The sequence below is a fragment of the Trichoderma breve genome, chromosome 5 (genome assembly GCF_028502605.1).
Source record: "Trichoderma breve strain T069 chromosome 5, whole genome shotgun sequence".
Classification (NCBI taxonomy): domain Eukaryota; kingdom Fungi; phylum Ascomycota; class Sordariomycetes; order Hypocreales; family Hypocreaceae; genus Trichoderma; species Trichoderma breve.
This window is the reverse complement of record NC_079236.1, coordinates 2795954-2816135: the sequence shown is the minus strand read 5'-3', so window position 1 is coordinate 2816135 and position 20182 is coordinate 2795954. Positions and strand designations below refer to the sequence as shown.

At 50.5% G+C, this 20182-nt stretch overlaps 5 protein-coding genes across 5 annotated transcripts; 1 reads left to right on the top strand and 4 right to left on the bottom strand.

Annotated features, from left to right (window-relative positions):
* Nucleotides 1-105: 105 nt before the first annotated feature.
* On the bottom strand, nt 106-1149 carry T069G_08504 (enoyl-(Acyl carrier protein) reductase domain-containing protein; the record flags this gene model as incomplete). The annotated part of the gene is made up of 3 exons (XM_056175714.1): nt 106-562; nt 638-968; nt 1023-1149. 3 exons carry the CDS (start codon nt 1147-1149, stop codon nt 106-108), a joined length of 915 nt encoding a protein of 304 aa, XP_056026663.1.
* Nucleotides 1150-5151: 4002 nt separating this feature from the next.
* On the top strand, nt 5152-6443 carry T069G_08503 (uncharacterized protein; the record flags this gene model as incomplete). Its single annotated transcript, XM_056175713.1, has 2 exons — nt 5152-5177; nt 5240-6443. 2 exons carry the CDS (start codon nt 5152-5154, stop codon nt 6441-6443), a joined length of 1230 nt encoding a protein of 409 aa, XP_056026662.1.
* Nucleotides 6444-6671: 228 nt separating this feature from the next.
* Nucleotides 6672-7955, bottom strand: T069G_08502 (NAD dependent epimerase/dehydratase family domain-containing protein; the record flags this gene model as incomplete). The annotated part of the gene is made up of 3 exons (XM_056175712.1): nt 6672-7663; nt 7843-7863; nt 7934-7955. 3 exons carry the CDS (start codon nt 7953-7955, stop codon nt 6672-6674), a joined length of 1035 nt encoding a protein of 344 aa, XP_056026661.1.
* A 1148-nt stretch (nt 7956-9103) lies between these two features.
* Nucleotides 9104-11760, bottom strand: T069G_08501 (peptidase family m41 domain-containing protein; the record flags this gene model as incomplete). The annotated part of the gene is made up of 4 exons (XM_056175711.1): nt 9104-9532; nt 9590-11437; nt 11506-11658; nt 11734-11760. 4 exons carry the CDS (start codon nt 11758-11760, stop codon nt 9104-9106), a joined length of 2457 nt encoding a protein of 818 aa, XP_056026660.1.
* Nucleotides 11761-12687: 927 nt separating this feature from the next.
* Nucleotides 12688-13947, bottom strand: T069G_08500 (uncharacterized protein; the record flags this gene model as incomplete). The annotated part of the gene is made up of 5 exons (XM_056175710.1): nt 12688-12825; nt 12874-13435; nt 13488-13567; nt 13621-13812; nt 13876-13947. The coding sequence occupies 5 exons, from the start codon at nt 13945-13947 to the stop codon at nt 12688-12690; spliced, it is 1044 nt and encodes a 347-aa protein (XP_056026659.1).
* Nucleotides 13948-20182: the final 6235 nt, after the last annotated feature.

The following is a 20182-nucleotide window of genomic DNA, read 5'->3' as shown; positions in this document are numbered from 1 at the left end:
GGAGGAGACGGAGGCGTTTGACATCAGAATGGTTTATATACAGACTCTTTATTCATGTCGACATAATTTACATGTACTCAACGTACAGATGCAGATTCCCTTCCCTTAGCCCAGCCTGCCTGGGACAAAGGGATGTCCGGCACTCAATCCTCCATCTACAGCCCAGGCCTGTCCATTTACATAGCTAGCCTCATCACTGCCCAGGAACAAGACAACGCGCGCAACCTCGTCCGCACGCCCACCGCGCTTCGTCGGGTTCAGCTGGCCAATCTTCTTCTCGGTGCCCCGGGCGCGCGCGGCCTCGTACACAGGCGCCGTCATGCCCGTCTCGATGATGCCGGGGCAAATGGCGTTGACGCGGACGCCAGAGCCCGCGAGCTGGTAGGACATTGTCTGGGCGAGAGAGACGACGCCGGCCTTGGCGGCGGAGTAGGCGGTGCTGCCGGCGTTTGAGCGAAGGCCGGCCACGGAGGCGGTGCCGATGATGCTTCCGCCTGGGGCTGACTTTTGAGAGGATGTTTTTGTCATGGCTGGCGCGGCGTATTTGGCGGCCAGGAAGACGCTGTAAGCTTTTGGTCAGTTTTTTTCGGACAAGGTGATGGAGTTGAGCGATGCGCTCCATGTGAAAAAGACGGACCTCAGAGTGTTGATCTTATATACGTTCATGAAATCCTCGACTCCAATGTCAGTGAAGATGACGTTTGGGCCTGTAATGCCAGCATTGGCGAAGAAGACGTCTAGGCGGCCGTACCGCTCCATTGCGTCGTCCACAACGGCCTTGACCTTGGCCTCATCCGAGGCATCGAACTGGCGCGTGTGAATCTCGACATTGGGGTGCAGCTGGTTAATCTCCTTCTTGTGAGTTTCGAGATTTGAGCCATCGAAATCACAGATGTAAATGGCCCGGGCACCGCTCTCGGCGTACTGATGAGCGGTGGCTCTGCCTATGCCAAGGGGAGAGTTTGCGCCTTGTAGGATGAGCATAAGCACCTCTTTGGGAGGGAGTTGTGGCATTTACGTACCGGTGATGATGACGACTTTGTCTTGGACTCGGGGCTTGCTGGAGCCGGCGGCGACTTTGGCGATGGGGGGGAGGAGTTGGGAGGTGAGAGCTTCAATGCGGTTCTCGGCTTTTGACTTGTCGGACATGATGGGCGGGTTGTATGTGAGTTCTATGATATGAAAGAGGTAGAGGTGAAGATGTACAACAGATAGGCAATTGCTGATATTGATATAATTCAAGGAAAAGAAGAGGGGAAAAAAGAGGAAGAATGCTATAAGATGACTGCGTATCGAAAATCTTACATGGCGATGCTACTCCCAGATTGGAGCTCTCTCCAGGTTTCTATATTCTCTATCCGGGGCAGATGGGCCTAGATGCCGAGGCTCAGCAGTAGGGAAGACGCGCCGAGGGAGCTAGACTGGTTTTGGGGCTGGTGGAGATGGTCCCCCGCAAAGTTAGAACAAGGGCTTCTCCAGAACGAAATGATACTTGACATTATAAGTTGGCGGGGTGAGTGTATTCTGTATGTTGTTTTGACGAGATTAATTGGTACGGGCCAAGGCTATGATATATCTGGGTACTCATGATGTTGCTCGATATCTACATGTACTTACTAGACCGAGGCATCTGCAAGGGTTGGTGTAAAGAGTGTACAAGGATAGAGTCAATTGCTTCCATATTTAGTAAGGAAATATTAAACGGCGGTTATGAGTCTAGGAGAGAGCACCATGTTTTCAAAAAGGGTTGAGATAATATGGCATGCATAGTTTATTGAACAGTGTATAGGTATACAGACATGCCAATACACGCAGCGGAACTTGTCCAATTTCTCTACTAAGGCATCGACTATTTGATTTGAAGAATTCCAACATTTAGGTACTTGCACGCTCTCATGAATATCCAAAGATGGAAATTGTGCTTCTACCTAGGTACCGTGTCATACCTATGACTACCTACAGGTACTACTATGGATTGCTTGGCTACCTATCCCAATCGTCTTTGCATTGCAATCAACCTGCATGAATACCAAGGCTTGTATTTCATCTACTATAATCCTTCTTCAGCTCCTTCATCCTTTTAAATAGTATTCGATAGTCTCTAGAACAGTAATTTATATATATTAGCGTGCAGATACGAAGTACAAAGAGTCATGATAACGACAGTCCGATAACCGGCAGCCCATCTACAAAACTTGCCCAAAACACCATCTCGAGCGCCATCCGTCTTCATTGGACCCTCCAAAGCCACCCATAGAAAAGTCTTCCTTACCGTACCAATCATTTTGCATCGCCTGGTATTCAGCTGACCATCGCCCTCCAGGGGTCAAACGAGACACCGATTCCGCATGCGCTGGCGTAACGCTCAAGGTCTAGACGCTGTGCCAACATTGCCTACGCCGTTTTGGAAGAGCGTCGCTCTTTCGTCGAGTCTCTCGGCGCCCTTTTTTTCTTTGCTTTTGCCCTTTTGTCACACCGCTAGAGGAGTGTGATTGTGTTCCTGTGGTGGCGGCTTTACGCATGGGCTTGTAGCGAGGTCGCGTAAGCCAAGCTCTTGTATACGGACGCCATACATTGTTCGATTGAGCCACGACATGGAGGAGAGCCAGAGAGGGATTTTAGGGCTGGATTCCGCCAGGAAGGGAGAGAGAAGAGCACACACAGGGAAAAAGAGAGAGAGGCGATAACCGTGCTCGGCTTCCGAAGCAAAGGCGTCATGGCTACCTCCTTGCTCTCCTTCTCTTCCGCTCTGGTTACCTCGCAGAACGGCGAGGCGTTGATCAGTTGCGTACCTAAACGCCCATATTTTATCTCCAGGTGCGGACGACATGAATACGAAAAGTTTGTCTGGTATGGCTGTCAGCTCTGTTGGCAACTTGTTTGCCGCAAGCCTGCGAGCTTCGGCTTCTCCAGGATGCGATTCAGCCGCTTGGGCGGTGGCACCCCTGCATAGCGATTTTGTGTCTCTGGCCCCGATTTTATCTCGATGACTGGATAAGGCAGAATAGCCAGTCACTGCTACAGACTTCAGGGGCGGAATGGAGCTTCTGTAGCTTGTGTTCATTGCTTGGTTCCACGGTTCCTTGTGGTTGAGCGCATCGAGCTTCTTTTTGGCTCCGGTCATCAACTAGATCCTTTTCTTTCTTTTACTATCACAAATGGTGCTCCCTTGGCTGCATTCGACTTACGTTTTTTCTTCATTAGCATGCATGGATTCCGATACGCTGCAAAGCATAGTTGCAGAATGAGCTTGCGCCACTTGTAAGTTTCTTGGGAAATGCAGGCAAAAGGAAAAACGCCAAATGAGCGCATTTCGCACTTGTTTGCCAATCTCGTCTATCCCCGAGATTGTCAAACTAATGCGGGTTTATCACAAACAATGATGCTACATGAATTTGGGACAAGATAGGTAGGTTGCCAGCATTGTGCTACCTTCGACGGACAACGGCGTCCTTCTGCCTCGCTTCCATTTCCAAAGATGCCAGTTGGAAATTCCATGTCATGACCTGATCCTTCGCTCTCTCTCTTTATATCACCACGTCACGCAAGCTACTCATAGCAACTTTTGCAAGGAAAATTCGGATGATTTCGATGCTCAATATAGTACCGACTACCGGCTCAAATCATACACCATTCTTTTGTCAGCTGGGAGAAGCCATTGGTCACTTGGAGAGTACCCCTCCGCTTGGCGTCACCGTATTTGTGAAGCAACACCAGATACCAGCTGCAGAATGTACTCCGAGTCAACTGAAATCGTGTTGTACAAGCTTGTTACCATGCTATTGGACACTGATATGTGAAGTTTTCAGCCCCAAAGCGCGCTATAGTCGCTATTCTTGAAGAAAAGAAAACACCAGATCTTTCACTGAGTCAAGTGGCTGGCATGTTTGCTCGGGAAATTGCCACACTGAGCCCTAATTCAACGAGCAATCACGAAAACAGGGGCAGACACCCACAGGCGTCGTTTGTGCCCTGAGATCTGCAATTGCTCTATGTGAGTTCTGATCTTCCACGAGGCCATGAGCCGACAGGGGGACCCAGAAAGCCACCGGGAAGCCATCATCCGCTACGGCACTTGGACGGTTACACAATCCACAAATTGTTGGAGACGAGCTACTGCGAATAGTCTACAGCTCGACCAAGTTGTGACGCCCCGGACAGGCTATCTCCACCAGAACGTTTGCGAGGCTTCTATCCTATCCATGCTGTCTTCCTGTTCGGCCACCTCCGACGTTGATGGAGGGTATTGGGCATTAGCGACGCTATAGTCCCGTAAATCTCTCTAGGGACCTGGCTAGAGCTCCTCCAAGGCCATACGAGGAAATCCTCATCGGGAGCGGTATGCTGCAGAACCGTGTGAGACCCTCCTGCATATGGTCTTGTCTGCTCCTCGTTCCTTTTTGGAGGCTGAGGCCGTTTACGTTCCTTGCCAAAGAGGCCACGGACCATCCTCACACCTGTGTCTCCTTCTCGTACCGAGTAGTCGACATACACAAGGTTATATAGTAGGCGCCCGAGACCCTCGAGGTCATGAACCGTGTTGATACTCGCAACTCATCCCGTCCAGCAGCTTTGCCCCTCAATGAATACTCTGACACCGTGAATTTGTGTCCTTTTCCTTGTTACTCATGTAGCATCTACACTCGCTTTTTACATGATTCGGTATAATTCTTTGCTATACCTTTTTCAGCAACTCTCACATTATATTAATGATTGAACGATTATTTGTTTCTTATCCAACTATTAATACTTAGACTTGCGTATAGAGATTGGAAAGCTTCAACGACTAATCGCCATGGAAGAAACCAACTATATTCACGAATCTATTCTCTTTGCTTCAACTAATGACAAGCATGTTCCTGATTGTTCAGCAGACTGCCAAACACAGCTTTTGAGGTCATTGGCGTCCAACAGGGAGGCAGGCGTGATGTGTCAGACTTTTTCTCATTTGTTAGAAGACGGGGGAGGAAGGCTTCCCATGTTCTACTACTGTGGCTCCCATCTGTGTAAGATGAAGAGCATAGGAGATGCTGGCCAAGATTGTGCGTCGGCCTTCTAGAGATTGTGGGTTCATATAACTAAGTGTTCTTCTAGTGAGTATCCGTCGGTTCTTGAGCTCTTGTCAAAGGTAGTGTACATCTTCTATTCAACATGTCCAAGACACGCTCATTAAGGATGTAAGACACAGAAGAGATTACGGTCTAGGATCGTCAGGCCAGGCACATGTCCGTTCAGGCAGCGTCGTCGAAGGAAAAGAACATGCTCGTCGGCAACAACAACAACAGCCTACAGCATCATCAGTCTTGGGAGTTCCAACTGCCACTCCATCAGGATTTCTTGTCGAGGGATTCCATACCGTCACGACCAAAATAAGCCCGCCTTCCGCCTCCGAGATAGCCCCTGGTGTGGCTGCCTCAGGGTCCCCAGTGATCCATCTAATCACGACGACGGAAACCTCGAAGCCCCTTCGCCATAGAACTGGAGGCAAAAGCTCAGTACCTGTCAGCACAAAGGTCACCATCGGTGTGTCCGTCATGGTCGGGATCCTGGCTGTCTTTGCGTTGATCGCTTGGCACTTGAGGATGAAGGCGCGGATGCGCAATAAGAAGCGCATCAGTCGCCCTATCAAACCCAGCAGCCTTCCTCCTACGCCGCTCATATCACCGTCGAGCTCGTACGCTGGGCCACCAAGCGGCCCGTTGACGCCGCCTCCACGACTACAAGAGCGACGCTTCTTGCTGACTAGAGCTTTGAGCCTTCGCCGTAACAACCAACGCCGTCAGTACAATGATGAGGACTCTCAGGAATGGGCTGGTGTGCCACTATCGCCCATGCCGCCACTGTCGCCCCTATCACCTCTCTCAATCCCCAGGACCAGATGGAACTCTGAAGAGTCTGAGCACGGCGGTATAACGGCAACAACTACAATCTCGCAAATAACACATGTCAACAGGCCCCCTAGAGACGACCTTGCGCCAGCCGCCAGCGTTTCGAGCATCTTCAGCAGCGCAAGCACCCTGCGGGCCACGTCCAATACATCCGCTGACTCGACACAGATCAGATATAGCGGTACCACTGCCACTGATCTTCCCAGACCGCCGCCACGAGTATATGAAACACCGCCGATGATTCGTGGTCTGGCCAGTCCTGGGCCACCGCCTACACGTGCGCTTCCGAGTCTTCCCGCTGATGGCCGGGTGAGCCCCTTCAAATCACCCCTGACGTCGCCCGCGAGTCCGAGCCGGCGAGGATCACCGAGTCTCGTGGCTGCGGCTAGGCCATCTGTGGGTACAAACGAAGGAAATGATGGATATCAGAGGCCAGGCGAGGAGAGTGGTCAAGGGGGTGTTGGGAGGTCCGTGGATGTGCCAGTACAGTCTCCGAGGAGGGTGAGGCATGTGAGGAGCCCACTTGGCTTGAATAGCATGATGAAGAAGGAGTGAGGGTGTCTGAATGGTAGAACAACGGCTTACATTCTGCGGCATAATTCATGATTTGTGCGCTATATGGGATAAAAGGGGGAACAAGAGGTACGAGGTTTTTATATGACAGGCTCCAACAATGATAGATATGTCTTTTCGACCTTCAAGTTTTTAATCTAAAATATTTCATTTATTTTTTAATTCTTCGTCGCTACTCTTTCATACACGTACACTATCTAGTGGAGCAATCTAGATGCCGTAGGCCTTGAGTGAGCGGACAGTGTCAGATACACTCTTCTCAATAGGAATCCACTCGATCCCCAACAACTTGTACGTCGCATCGTTGTTATACTTGAACGACTTCGTCTCATCAAAAGGCTCTCCACCAGGCACCTCCGGTCCGGGCAATCTGTCAGCGTACTCAGGGAAGCCCTCGCGGACGATCCTGGCAACTTCTTGGTTACACGTCCTGCCTGCGACGGTGAAGAGACGACGGCCTCCAGCCTCGGGGATCTCGAACGCCTTGATATGGGCGGCTGCGGCATCACGAACATCGATCCATAGGCCGACGGGGCCGGTGTCGCCGATTTTTTCTTTCCATTGACCGCGGAGAAGAGCGACGATACGCTCGTTGGATGTGTTGATTGAGTCCAGCGAGGCTAAGCTGTGAGCCACGGGTCCGAAGACAACGGGCGGGTTCACCGTGACGAGGTCGAAAGAGGGCTTCTCGCGAGCAACAAAGTCCCAAGCGAGACGCTCGGCAGCCGTCTTGGAGACGCGGTAAGCGGTAGGTGGCGACCGGTGAACGTCCTCGACGCCATCTGGGTTCCACGACTCCTCAGTGAAAGTCGTATTAGGATCAAACAGCCTCTCCTCCGAAAGAACCGCAGCAAAAGACGACGTAATAACAACCCTCTTAACAGACTTCGCATCGCGGTGAATAGCCTCAAGAATACCACGAGTACCGTTAAGCGCAGGGTCGATGAGCTCCTTCTGGGCGTCCGTCCACTTGTAGTGAAAGGGGCTGGCGGTGTGGAGCACGACCTCGAGCCCGTCGGCGTGCGCGGCGATGACCTCGTCAAAGGCGCTGGGCTGGGCAATGTCGCCGACGGTGACGACGGTGAGGCGGTTCTGCTGGACGCTGTCTGGGTGGGCGGCGCGGATCTTTTCTGCTTTTTCCTCGGTGCGGACGGTGGTGATGACAGTGTGGTTTTTGGCGAGGAGTTGTTCGAGGATGTGGGCTTTTTTGTGTTGGAATCATATGTTAGCTTTCTTCTTCTTCTTTGTTGTTCATGATGTTGGAGTGAGAGTCATGAATGAAAAGTGACATCTTGAAAAGAGTGTTTGGTGGTGTTATAATCATCTCATGTCCTCTCATGATACGATGAAAATTGAATAGCGAGAATGAGACGAAACATACCGGCAATGAAGCCTGAGCCACCTATTTCATTCCTGTCATTAGCAAAGCTGGCTCATCATACTCATAAATAAAATCTTGAGAGATGACTTACCTGTGAGAAGAACCTTAGTCATTGTGATTTATTTCAAGTTATTTCCCTCTTTCTCAACACGTGTAAATCCAGACAATAGTGAACAAATCCTCAAAACTCGACAAACAGACCTAAGTTAAGTCAATGTGTCCTACTAGGTAGTTCAAAGAAAAAAGTACAAGAAGGAAAGAAGAGAAAACAGACGAGACAAGTTCCAAACAAATAGTCCAACCCAAACCAACGGAACGAGAAAAAAGCACCAATAACTTCCTCTCTTCCCATCCTCAATGGGACCCCCCAATATTGACGTCAAATCACGTCTTCTTGATTCCCCCGCCTCCAATTTCTGCTCCCCACTGCGTCCAAAGCGGGTCAAAATCCCCCTCCCCACGAAGGACTATGGCTCGATGCTAGTGGTAACAGGAGGGAAACAAACACGAAAATCCCTCCACTTGGCAGGATATATCCGATCGGAGATAAAGAAGACCTGGGCTAAATGATATGCCTAAATGCGAGTAAACTGACGAGTAAACTGTTAGAATAGTTGGGGTTGAATCAACTAGCCTTGAAAGTTGGAGTAGTTTCATATCCACCGATATGCAATGCATCATGCAAGCAGATGGGACTTCATATCACACAATCATATCACACAAGTCACGCCAGTGTCATCTTCATCAGCTTCAAAACAACAGGAAACAGTGATATTCCGAGGTATCAGAAATCCAGCGGTGATTCAATGTACAAGATAGAGATTTTAATACAGTACAGCAGCATTCTTCAAGACCCAATTTCTGTCTCAGATGCATTTCATTTCGTTTCAGGCCACACCACGCTGCTCAAAGGGCCCCCCTCCAACACGCTTACCAGTTTGAAAAAGACTTCCTCCAGATGTGCACCGCGATAGGAAATAAATCGTCCAGGCTGCGAACATGGCTCTTTCGGCCTGCCTTTTCAAAGATCCGGAATGTCAAAAACATCGCTTCGGCTTGCTCGCTAGCCAAACCCCGTTGGCCATTGCGAAGTAAAAAGCTCCATGCAAAGAAAAATGAAGGATTAGGTTTTCCACCCATCCAAGTCCATATTCGTCACTTCATCGCATACCACGCTTTTGCCTTACCGCGCCAAGTCATACCCGTCATTACTCAACTACCACGGCCATCATCAAACTCATCATCGTCTTCAACATCGTCTTCATGTAGCAGATGACCTAGCAGAAGCCGGGGGGGCTGGTGTTTCAGGAGGATGCGGCTGGGGCACTCCTAGTCCTGGAGGTCGAGGAATCTCATCAGGAATTGGTAGTGTTAGCGGTCCTTTGGGCACGATTGTACGGCCAGGTAGTTTCTCTCCACGGATGACCTTCTCAACCTCCTCTTTATCCAGCGTCTCGTATTGCACCAATGCCTGAGCTAGCAAGTCGAGTTCTTTGCGCTTCTCCGTCAGAACCTTTCTCACATCTTCGTAGGATTTTCTCAGCGTTTTCTGGACTTCGCCCTCAATCAAGGCCTTGGTCTCAGAACTGAGGTTCTCATATCTTCTGCCGTATTCAACAGGTCCCAAAGCGTTAGACATGCCAAAGTGAGTGACCATCATAAAGCTCAGGTCAGTAGCTCTCTCCAGATCCTGCAAGCCGGTTTATTAGCACACATTCGCATTTCACGATACGTATATATAACTTACATTGGAAACACCAGATGTCACTTTATCGTCACCGTATCGCATCTCCTCTGCCATCTTGCCTCCAAGAAGCACGCGGATGTTGGACATGTATTCGGCCGCGGTGTACGAGTATTTATCCATAGCAGGGACATGAGCGGTGTGGCCCAGGGAAGGGCCTTTGGGGAGAATTGTAACCTTGTAGAGTCGGTTGGAGCTTTCCTTTTCGAACAGTTGTACAAGAGCGTGGCCAGCCTCGTGGTATGCGGTCATTTCCTTTTCCTTCTCCGTCACGACCATTGATTTTCTCTCAGCGCCCATGGTGATTCTGTCAAATGCCCAGTCGATATCTTGCTTGGAAACCTCGCGGGCCTTGGCTCTGCTAGCGCGTAGGGCTGCGACATTCAGCATGTTCTCGAGGTCAGCACCAGATTGTCCAGGAGCGCGTGCGGCAATAGCATCAAGATCCACATCCGGTGACAGCCTAATCTTCTTGGCATGATGTTTCAGGATGGCAATACGCCCACGAACATCCGGCAGGTCCACGTTGATGTGTCGATCGAATCGTCCAGGTCTGGTAAGAGCCTTGTCCAGCAACTTGGGCAAGTTGGTAGCCGCCATGATGATAATCTTTGTATCTGTATCGAATCCATCAAGTTCCGTGAGCAATTGGTTAAGAGTCTGTTTGGAGTGAGCTTGGTCCCTTGGGTTACGTTTTCCACCGATAGCGTCGAGTTCGTCGATGAAGATGATAGCAGGGGATTTGGCTTTGGCAGCCGCGAATAGCTCTCGAACACGCTTGGCTCCGACACCAACAAAGATTTCATCGAATTCACTGCCAGACATGTAGAAGAATGGAACACCAGCCTCTCCAGCGACAGCTCGAGCAAGCAGCGTCTTTCCAGTACCAGGGGGTCCAACGAGGAGAACACCTTTGGGCAGCTTAGCACCCAAATCAGAGAAGCTATCCGGGTTACGAAGAAATTCGACCACTTCTTGTAGCTCTTCCTTGGCCTCATCGCATCCGTGAACGTCGTCAAATCGGGTCGTCTGTTTCTCGGCCTTGACTTCAGAGTCGGTCTTGGCTCCCGGTCCACGCCTGAAGGTGCTCAGCGTCTCAATCAGGATCGTCACGGCTGCGAAGCAGAGGTAGGTGAAGACAATGAAGGTAGCGAAAAACTTGACCCAACGAAAGACAAGCGACCGGGTTGACTCTTGGACAACAACGTGGATTGGTTCACCCTTAACGCCCATCGATCCGCTAAGAGCTGCGTTTGCAATGGCCTGTTCGTTTCCTGCCCATTGTCCTCGTGCAAATCCAGGTGTCGCTGTAGCTGTCGCAATGGTGCTCGTACCACTATTAAGAGCAGCCAGGGCCCGCTTGTAAGCGTCCTCGGTGCCAGCGTTTGTTGCGAAACGACCAGTTTGATATCTTTCCACCAGGATGCCAGGCATGTTTGCTCTCAAAAGAAGCTGGTAGAAGGCGTTTTGAAGGTTTGCATTTCCGGGGTTCCTGTTTGCTGATTCTTCGACGGAGGCTAATTGACTGCGAGAAATTCCATTGGACGTTCCAAAGCCTCTGTGTTGCGTACCGAGTGTTCCGGAGAGAATCCGGGTCGTGGACATTGCGCGAAGCGGGGTCGAGACGGCGGGAGTAGATCGCATAAACAGGTTGACAAGGGGAGACGAGACGGTATTAACAGGTTGGAAGTAAGGCCTTCGGAGGATTGGGTTCGCTGCGAGCAACCCAACCCGGCCCAGTCCAGAGATGGAAGTGCGGACGTTGGTCGGTACCATCGCGCTAGATGCCGTGGACTTTGGTACGTGCAACGGTGCTTGCTGGAGAAACTCGGGTAGTAGGGTTCGCGCCGACTGGGAAAACATCATCAAAGTCAGCAACAATGCAAGCCATTAGAAATGATCTGAAGGAGTATTCTCACCTTCTCTGTCGCTTCAGCCACGGAACTGGTTCGCGCAGTCTCGGCTTCAGTAACGGCATCGGTCTGTTGGCGCGGCACTGACGAAGGTCGCCAGGGCCTCATGAGAGTGTTGGTGATGGAAGGTAAGGTGTCCGCTGCGGCTGCTGCCATTGACTGTTCAGGTTTCCATCAGCATACGGCCTCGGTTTTCGGAATTCATGCGTCCAAGGGACCTGGATAGGTACTTACAGGCAGCAAGCCACCGTGGAACGCCATCGCCGGGAGTGACGCCGCCTATCTCAAGGCGAAGGTCGGATGTTGAATGTCAAGCCCCGCGATGACAAGAGAGAGGAAATTAGAGACAGGAGGATGCAAGGATAGTCAATGCCGCCCTATCGTATGACGCGGAGCAGCAGCCTGCCGGGCCAAGGCCTGGCGCTATCGAGAAGCCGGCCAGGTCCAGCAATGAATAAGAACGAGTCTGGATCCCTCCCCCTACCAATCGTCAAGTAGAAGGATGATAGTTGATCGCGGGCGAGGATATTTCCGAGTGCAAAAACCTCTACCTCGATGCCCTCATGATGCCGGCTGGATTTATAAAGGGTATGAGGATGAGAAGAGAATCGCCACGATCGGGGTTCTATCGGCCATGGTCGGCAGGCCAGCTTCTACCGAACCTTCACGAAGTGACGTGTCACCTGACCTGACAGACAAGAGAAGCTAACGGAAAAAGGCCGGGGCCCACGATCCATTTTAGGAAATCAACAGCGACAGTCTCCAATGCATTGACTTTAGGTGCCGTTCGTTTATTAACCAATCAAGATAATTTGGTGGCTTCAGTCAATCTCAAAAAGAAAACAAATAACAAGGTAGATTGCTTCATATACTTGGCTTTATGCTGTTGAAAATAGCCTTGCTTTACATATATATACACAAAGTCACCAATATACAAAATTCGTACACGCAATTAATCCGCCTCCTGATAGCACCGTGCTATTATTCCGTAAAATACCTCCCCCTTGCCTCCCAGAAGAAGAAGAAAAAAACCGCCCCTGATAAACTCCCAGTGTTTCTAACCCTCATATAATTCATTCCGATTTATTAGTAGATGCAGTGGGAGTGAGTGAATTGCTGTTCCTAGTTCACCCCGAAGCCCGCCGAAGCAGTTTTTGCTTCTTGTACACCAAACGGGCTTGTTGCTGCTTATATATTGTACACGCCATACGTCTCGTATCCATACCATGGCTCAGACTTCACCGATGTAGGAGAACCATATCGTCCCACAATATGGCTTGGAATTTGACCCGGGTGGATCAGCATTTGCTGCCGCGCTTGAGCCAACTGTTGAGAGTAAGTCATTATTGGCGCAGACTGTCCCAGAGTAGTTGCGTTTTTCAGAGAGTATGTTGAATTTTGCAATCCCAGATACTTGTGATAGCCCTTTTGCGACAAGGCGCTATGACTGGAAGTTGACTGGATGCTGGCAGGGCTGTTGTGTGAATTAGTATTGAGACCCAGGGACGAGTACGACAGATCCATTGTAGATTGCCCAATCGACCCAGTATACTGGTCGTCCAAGTTCATCGTCTCAATATGGGAACTGCCTTGTCCAATTCCATACAGAGGCATACTGCTGAATCGATGTAGTGTAGTGATGTCTTGCAGCTCGTCCGTAGCGGCGTGAGGGGAGTGAAATGGCTCATCGATGCAACAGATGTGTACCTGGCCATCGAGATCGGAAGCAGGTGGAGTATGTTGGAATAAGCTTCCTTGTAAAGTCGAGAGTTGGTGGGCGGTGATGCCATGAAGAGGCTGCGGGGTGGATGGCTGGGCTGGCATAGATGACGAGCGGCTGGATTCCGAATCAGAGATGCAATCGATTTGTCCGCCGAAGATATCACGCTGCTGAGAGTGTTCCCTCTGCCTGACAGCGAGCTTATTACGACAAAAGCTAATTTGGTCAGTTAGGCCACTTCAATTCCATAGGACATCAAGGTGCATACCTCTTCGGGCAGTCGATGTGCGCGCATCTGCGACTACGGCTCCCAGTGTGTACGTGGCGGTGTCTAGCAAGGCTAGACGACTATTCACATTATTAATTTGCAGTCCCGTTGGGGGTTTTTGTAGATAACCTACATCTGAGAACCTCTTTATGCAACCGGGGTATTTGCACTTATGCGGTTTCTCGCCGGTGTGCGTTCGAGTGTGCACGGCGAGGGCACTGCGTTGGATAAAGCGTTTTTCGCAGCCAGGGGCCGTACACGGATGTGGCCGCTCATTCGTGTGAATTTTGTAGTGTCTCGTTAGGTCTGATCTGCGTTTGAAGTCCTTTTAATGTGTCAACAAGTGTCAAAGAATGGCTGCGTTTTGGTAACCAATTGCTATCCGTACCTTGTTACAGGACTCCCAATCGCAGGCAAACGGCCTCAGATCAGGTCCGTCTGTAAATCCCTTGAACATCATTTGCGACATAATGCCGTTTTAAAAAGAATGTTGTATGATCAAGAGGGTTGATGTGCTCAACAGTTTGTAAGATCACAGATGCTTAATGTCTGTGACAAGGAATGAATACGATGTGCTTTGAATCAATTGATGGCAATGGCGGTAGTTGGTCGGAGTTGGAACTTGGTTTGGATGAGCGCGTGCCGAGGGTTGATATATATCACCGTGGGTACTCTTATTCTCAGAAGAGTCGCACAGCTTAAATATCTAACAGGGTGTTGATCAAATATAGTGCAGCTAAGATGCACAATACCGGTGGCTTCTTTTACACCGGTCCAATTGCGGATCCTGAGATGTAGCAGGGAGATATGAGTGGCTTGAGAGTGAGATTTGTGGTCCAGTAAGTGGCCAAGGCGAGCTGTAAGAAGCGGGAAGATCCTAGCCCATTGGTCCCGCGGAATCAGAGGAGGCTCCCGAATGACGCTATGGATGTCTTGATGGAAAATATAGTTCCAAAGACGCTGTGTAACATGTGCTAGGAAGGGAGTGGATGAGGGCAGCCTGAGAAAGAATCCGGTAGGACAAGCGATCAAAATTTCTGAGCGTCGAGTATTGATAAGCTGAAAGCAAGGAGTGGCGATAGAATGACCCCAGCTTTAAGAGCAGAGCCAAGAAAGAGAATGAATGTATGAGGTGATTGTTGTGTAATCGTCGTGTCTTTTCCTGAGTTGCATCAATGGCAGGTAAAGCTATCGGTGCTCGGCAAAGCCACGATGCAGACCAGAGGAGAAAAGTGATGCCATGTGTATATATATCTTTTGACAGGAACCAGAGACCTGTGAGTTGAGTCGGATCCAGCTAGCTGCCTACGTGATACGACGGCCGGAGCAGGGATTCGGGTATGCATTGCATTGGATGGCACTGCGGGAACAGCGGTGGTGGCCACTCCTCTGGGGAGCCAAGTTAGGCAAAGCTTGTATGCTCGGGTGTAATCTCATGTACATTGGGAGTGGTGATGGAGTAATGTACCAGTGTAGTGTTGAACAGGGGTTGAGCACGAGACGACGAGCAAACAAACCCCCATGTCTGTTTTGGAACCGTCTCAATTAGCCATGTGGAAAGAAACCGACCAGAACTATTTTAGGGCGGATAAAGCAAATGTGACTGGCTGTGCTCAAACACATGGGCCATGGAATCTCTCTCGATCGAGTCTAGAGACGCACCTGGTGAGAGCGAGGCCTGAGGGTCTTGCAGCCGTTTCATCATGAGGCACGGGGAATACTCAGGACCAGAGGGAGGGCGGCCAAGCTCAGAACGGAGCTCACCTGACTGTTGCCGAGTGGTCCATAATCCATCGAAGACAAATGGAGAAATTTTGCCACGCAAAGGTAGGGCAGACAATGGGGGCTCTTCTAGGAAAATACCACATTGGAGGACATGGGGGCAGTTCTTGCGCGCGGTTGACTCTGCTAAGCGGGCCGGTCTGGGCGGGCCGAGAAGGATGAGGAAGCGTCTTCAGACGCAAAATTCCTTTGCTGAGCAATAGCAAATCCCATGGATTCCTTCCAATGCAACTTTCATTTTGTTTTCTTCCTTGAGGTTGTCTCGGCAGTAACATCAGTTGCTTGGTGCAGATACATTGCATCCGGGCTTGCGGGTGTATGCCCGCACTTCCAGAGTGGGCTCAGCTGTGAGGATCGCCAGAGCATGGACCAGGAGAAGGGACGAAAGTCTGGAGGGTGAGAGGCAGCGAAAAGTAACAATGGATGTGGAGACGAGTGTGAAGCAAGAAATGCATCAATGGCAGGCTGTGCTGACACGGTATGACATGCAGGTACGGGTCTCCAGTGTCGACGCTGCTGCTATCGCGAGAGACAGAGCTGTGTATATGTGAAAGAGAAAGAGAGAATACCTAGTAATTAGATATTTTGCTCGAGCTGTACTTTGACTGTGTCTTGTATCGGCCTTGCAGGAGATGCCATCAATTCAGCAGCCTTCCATCAAAACAGCGGGCTGTGTGTGACTCGTGAGATGTGATTTTGCGGGGAGCAGCTCTTGGGTGAGGAGGATTGATTGCCTGGTGTACTGATCGCCGCCTGTAATTGGTGCGAGAGAAGCACAAGTAAACAGTTGACAGGGGATCGTGGGGGTGGGGTGAAACACACGATAGCTGCACATTGCGCCGTAAGAGCATAGATCTACGTACCTATCTATGCATCTACGCCCTACAATATGCCCGTAAGTGTGCGCAGGAATTTACGCTTGATCTGCCGCTAAAATTTAGGCCAGGACCAGATGCCACGCCAACTCACTCGGGACAGACCCGAGGTTCTGTGAACGTGGATCTTTGTGTTCCAGATGATGCGATGCAGCTCATGGTGAAGCCTCAAGACACGGCCTGTGCAGTGCAGCCAGCCACAAAGCAAGTACCTGCAGACGGGATTCACTAATACGTATACATTAATACCACCATCAAGGTGTGTAATTGTATTCCATGGTACTTTTGCTTTCCTGTTGCCTGGGACAAGAGTATAGGTACCTTCTAGAAGATTGCATACCCTACCTCCCTCTTGTGAGGCCAAGGGCAATGGTCAAACATCACATGCAGGTATACGTGTGGAATTATCAATCTCTAATAATTAAACTCCATCTATCGTCCAATTTTACTTGTGGCCAAAGTTTCAGGTTTCGCTCATAGTAAAAAAGGAGAGTGAGTGCGTGTAAGATTCGTGCATGAAGTGGAATCACTTCAACACCACCATGATAATATTCCGCGGAATTATTAGCCACCACAACGTGCTTATTAGATTAGTAGATACCCAATTACAACAATACTCAATTACATAAATCCTTGCCACTGTGTTTACCACCAGCTCGCCATGTCTTGCTTGTTTACACCTGGGACTGCATGATCCGGTCTTAATGTTGCGCCTGGATAGTTCCCGTCTCAGTTAGCTCCTGGACTTTCCGACCTGATTCTTGATATCAAACTTGAAACGCAGAGCCCAAAAGGCCTGCAGCTGCGGGAATGCCGGTTTGATAAACCCCAATCCAGCTGCTACCTCAGGCACACGTGGGAGAGGGTGTTATAATGGACATGGTAGCCTGGTAAGTGCAAGGTCAGGAAGGGTGAAGAAAGCTTCTCCACCGCGGCTATTGCGCAAAATGGGGGATCGCCATCAAGCATCTTGCGCTGGGCCTTACTCCTTCGGACTTTAGATATCCCTACAAGGAGGCGGCCGGCAGATGCAAATCCAGGACTTGACAATACATCCCATTGCTCAATAGGCTATATCGGAACTTCTCTTTTCACTTGTCCGGGACAGGGTTGAGGAGGCGTGAGCTTGGCTTGCGGGCTGTAATCTAATCTTGGCTACTTACCTGAACCTGCTCATACTGGCCGTCTGGATGTAGCCACACCATCTTGTTCCCTCGGGGGCGCTTTTGATACGCTCGAGCTGGCAAACGGCAAGACCTGCGCCTACAACCCAGGCCGAGACCGTGGTAATCTCACAATCCCACTCACTCACAAACGGACTATAGTACGAGGTTTCAACGCTACTTCGTAGGTACATTAGGATATGTCCACGTGCAAAGGCGCAGACTGGATGGATTGCTTATCGCACATGATTCGTAGCTTAGTAGACTTATCGTCACCTGAGTCCTCAGTTCGCGTACCTACCTATAGTAGTACTAGATCCATCGCGAACCTTGCCTTGACCGGGTCGGTATTTGCATTTTGCATCCTCGTCTACACGGGTCCAAGACAACGGCATCACATCACAGCAGCAGCTTAATCCCATACCCAGCTTCCGTTCTACCGACTAGCAAGCCATCACTCGCGTGGCTGGCAAGGAAAGATGCTGGACTGACAAGGACATGGACAGGGCGACTCTCGCGTGGTATTCCTCCGTGCTGGTATATACAGGTCTGGTGGACAGGATAACGACTCCTCTCCTCGCCATGATGCCTGTAGATGCCATCGTGCACGGGGCAACTGGCACCTTGCCATGTTCGCGGCAAACCGTGCGCGTGTGCTTAGATTTCCGATGAGCATGGTTGGCTCTGTCTCGCCCGCGGCCACTGCTCTGCTCTGCACTGCACTGCACCGCTGCTGCTGCAAGGTCAGCGACCCGAACAAGGACCCAGGAAAGGACGGAACAGTCCGCATGCGGTCTTGGATTACGGAGTACAGTACTGCGGAATTCTCGAAGCCGCTCTGTCGAGTCGACACACAGATGTGCGTCTCACCCCTCCAACGCCCAATTCCCAGTGCACGCAATCACTGTTACGCCGATACAACCCTCATGAGGCAATAACCCCATCGCTTCAGGTCTGAGAGGCTGGGGGAGTTCTCGACCAGGGAAAAGGTGGGGAGAGGTCTGAGATCCATGTCTATAATTGCTCAAATATTGCATTAGCTCTTTACAGGGGTTCAATCTCGAGCCAAGAATACCATTCGACCAAAGCCTCCCGGGACCAATTCCCGGGGCAGCAACCCATCCTTGGCCCTGCCCAGCAGGGCTGGTAGGATATACTCCAAAGTCCTCCGAACGGCTTGCAAGACAGGCGGGAATAAACGACCAGCCAGTATTCAGCAATGTCTTTCTTTACAGATAGGGTTAAACGAACACGCACTGGCAGACGCAGTGCTGACCTGCTGGTCGCGATAAGTTCCATTATTACTTGACCCAGATTCGCATCACTCCTACGGGCACGGGGAAATTTAGCCCCCCGAGACGAGTCTATCGATCTGCTAAAGCATCAGTGCACTCTTGGTCGAAGAGGATTGCGAGCTTCGTGCCCGTGGTCGCATAAGACACTAGTCTCGACGTCATCTGTTGTCCTGGTAGTAACTAAAAGCATGAGCGTTTCAGACGGCTCCTACAATGCGACGCACAATCACTCGCCAAACGGTAGACCTATACAGGCATTAGGATTCCCGCCTTGGTTTACGGAACACTTCAAGAATGACCAATTCTGCTTCGAAATGATGCTGCAAGCATAACCAGCGGCCCGAACGCTGAGAATGGGTATAACTGCCGCTCCGCGGGATGTTGACGAGTATAACCACCGGACCGAAGAAGGCCGTTACCCACGTGGAGGATCTGAACGCCAGCTAGATCGATCCCCAGACTTGCTATCGACCGTCTCAGAGACACAAAGACCAACGCTAGAATCCGTTGCAGCTGCCGCGTGAAGTGGTGGTCAGCAGCAACGGCTTGTGCCCACTACATGTATCCTCCTCTGCCGCAAATGCCTGTACAAGAATAACAGGCCCAAATGACGGCCGGCATGCGAAGGATGTCAACTTAGCGTGCTGCTACCGCCTCACATGCCTTTTTAAGATACGCATGGATACTCAGATTGGTCATTGACGGAGCCGATGCCTCGCGGAAAAGAAGCTTCCCCTCGTCTTCCCTGCGGATCTTTGCAATACCGCTGCGTCTTTATCTCCATGCCTGGCCATCCCGGACGCCGAATCCAGTCCCGCTTGGACCAAATATGTCGCACTTCAGGATGCCCAGGGCAACCATTACGATGAGGTGTCGGAGACTAAAGAGAAGCACTGCTATTCTTGACGTTTAGACTGCTGACAGCTTTGTCTCCGAAGGACGCCACCGTGGATCCCATTCGGTCGTTTCTCTGGCAAATGCTACTCATCCGTTCTCGCCGATTTGTCCGTGGAGAAGCAGCCCAGTCAACCATCCCCTTGCTCTAGGCTATCTAGATAACGCAATAGCCTTGCTGCCAGAGGTGTACGGGATACGAAAAGATAATACTCATGCCGAAACAATTCCGAATCCATGGATGGGCATCGCTTCAGAACAAGCAGCACCTGCTAACCGAAGATTCTCTTGGTGTAATAGAGGAACCAATCACTCTCCTCTCCCATAAGCTTTGGGGATTCAAAATCAATAATGCAACCTTGACGAGCATGGATCGTGCCTTGATTTCTGCTCCAGGTCAAAAGAACGTATCGTTTAGGGTAGTAGCTACAACATCGGCTACGTTCCTGTTTCTAGTTGTTGGAGTGAGAGCGATCAAACGCATTCTAGAATACCAAGTTGTGAAAGAGATATGAAACACGCATATCTTGTTCGTATTGGAGAGCACTAGTCGGGTATGTGTGCATCCAGCCTGCACTTCCCCAGAAATGTCAAAGAGTGCGACAGGGTTGCTGCTCTTCGTAAAGAGCCCGCATGAAAGCACATGATGATTTTGGGATACGGGATGCCGTTTCTGTACTGATGCA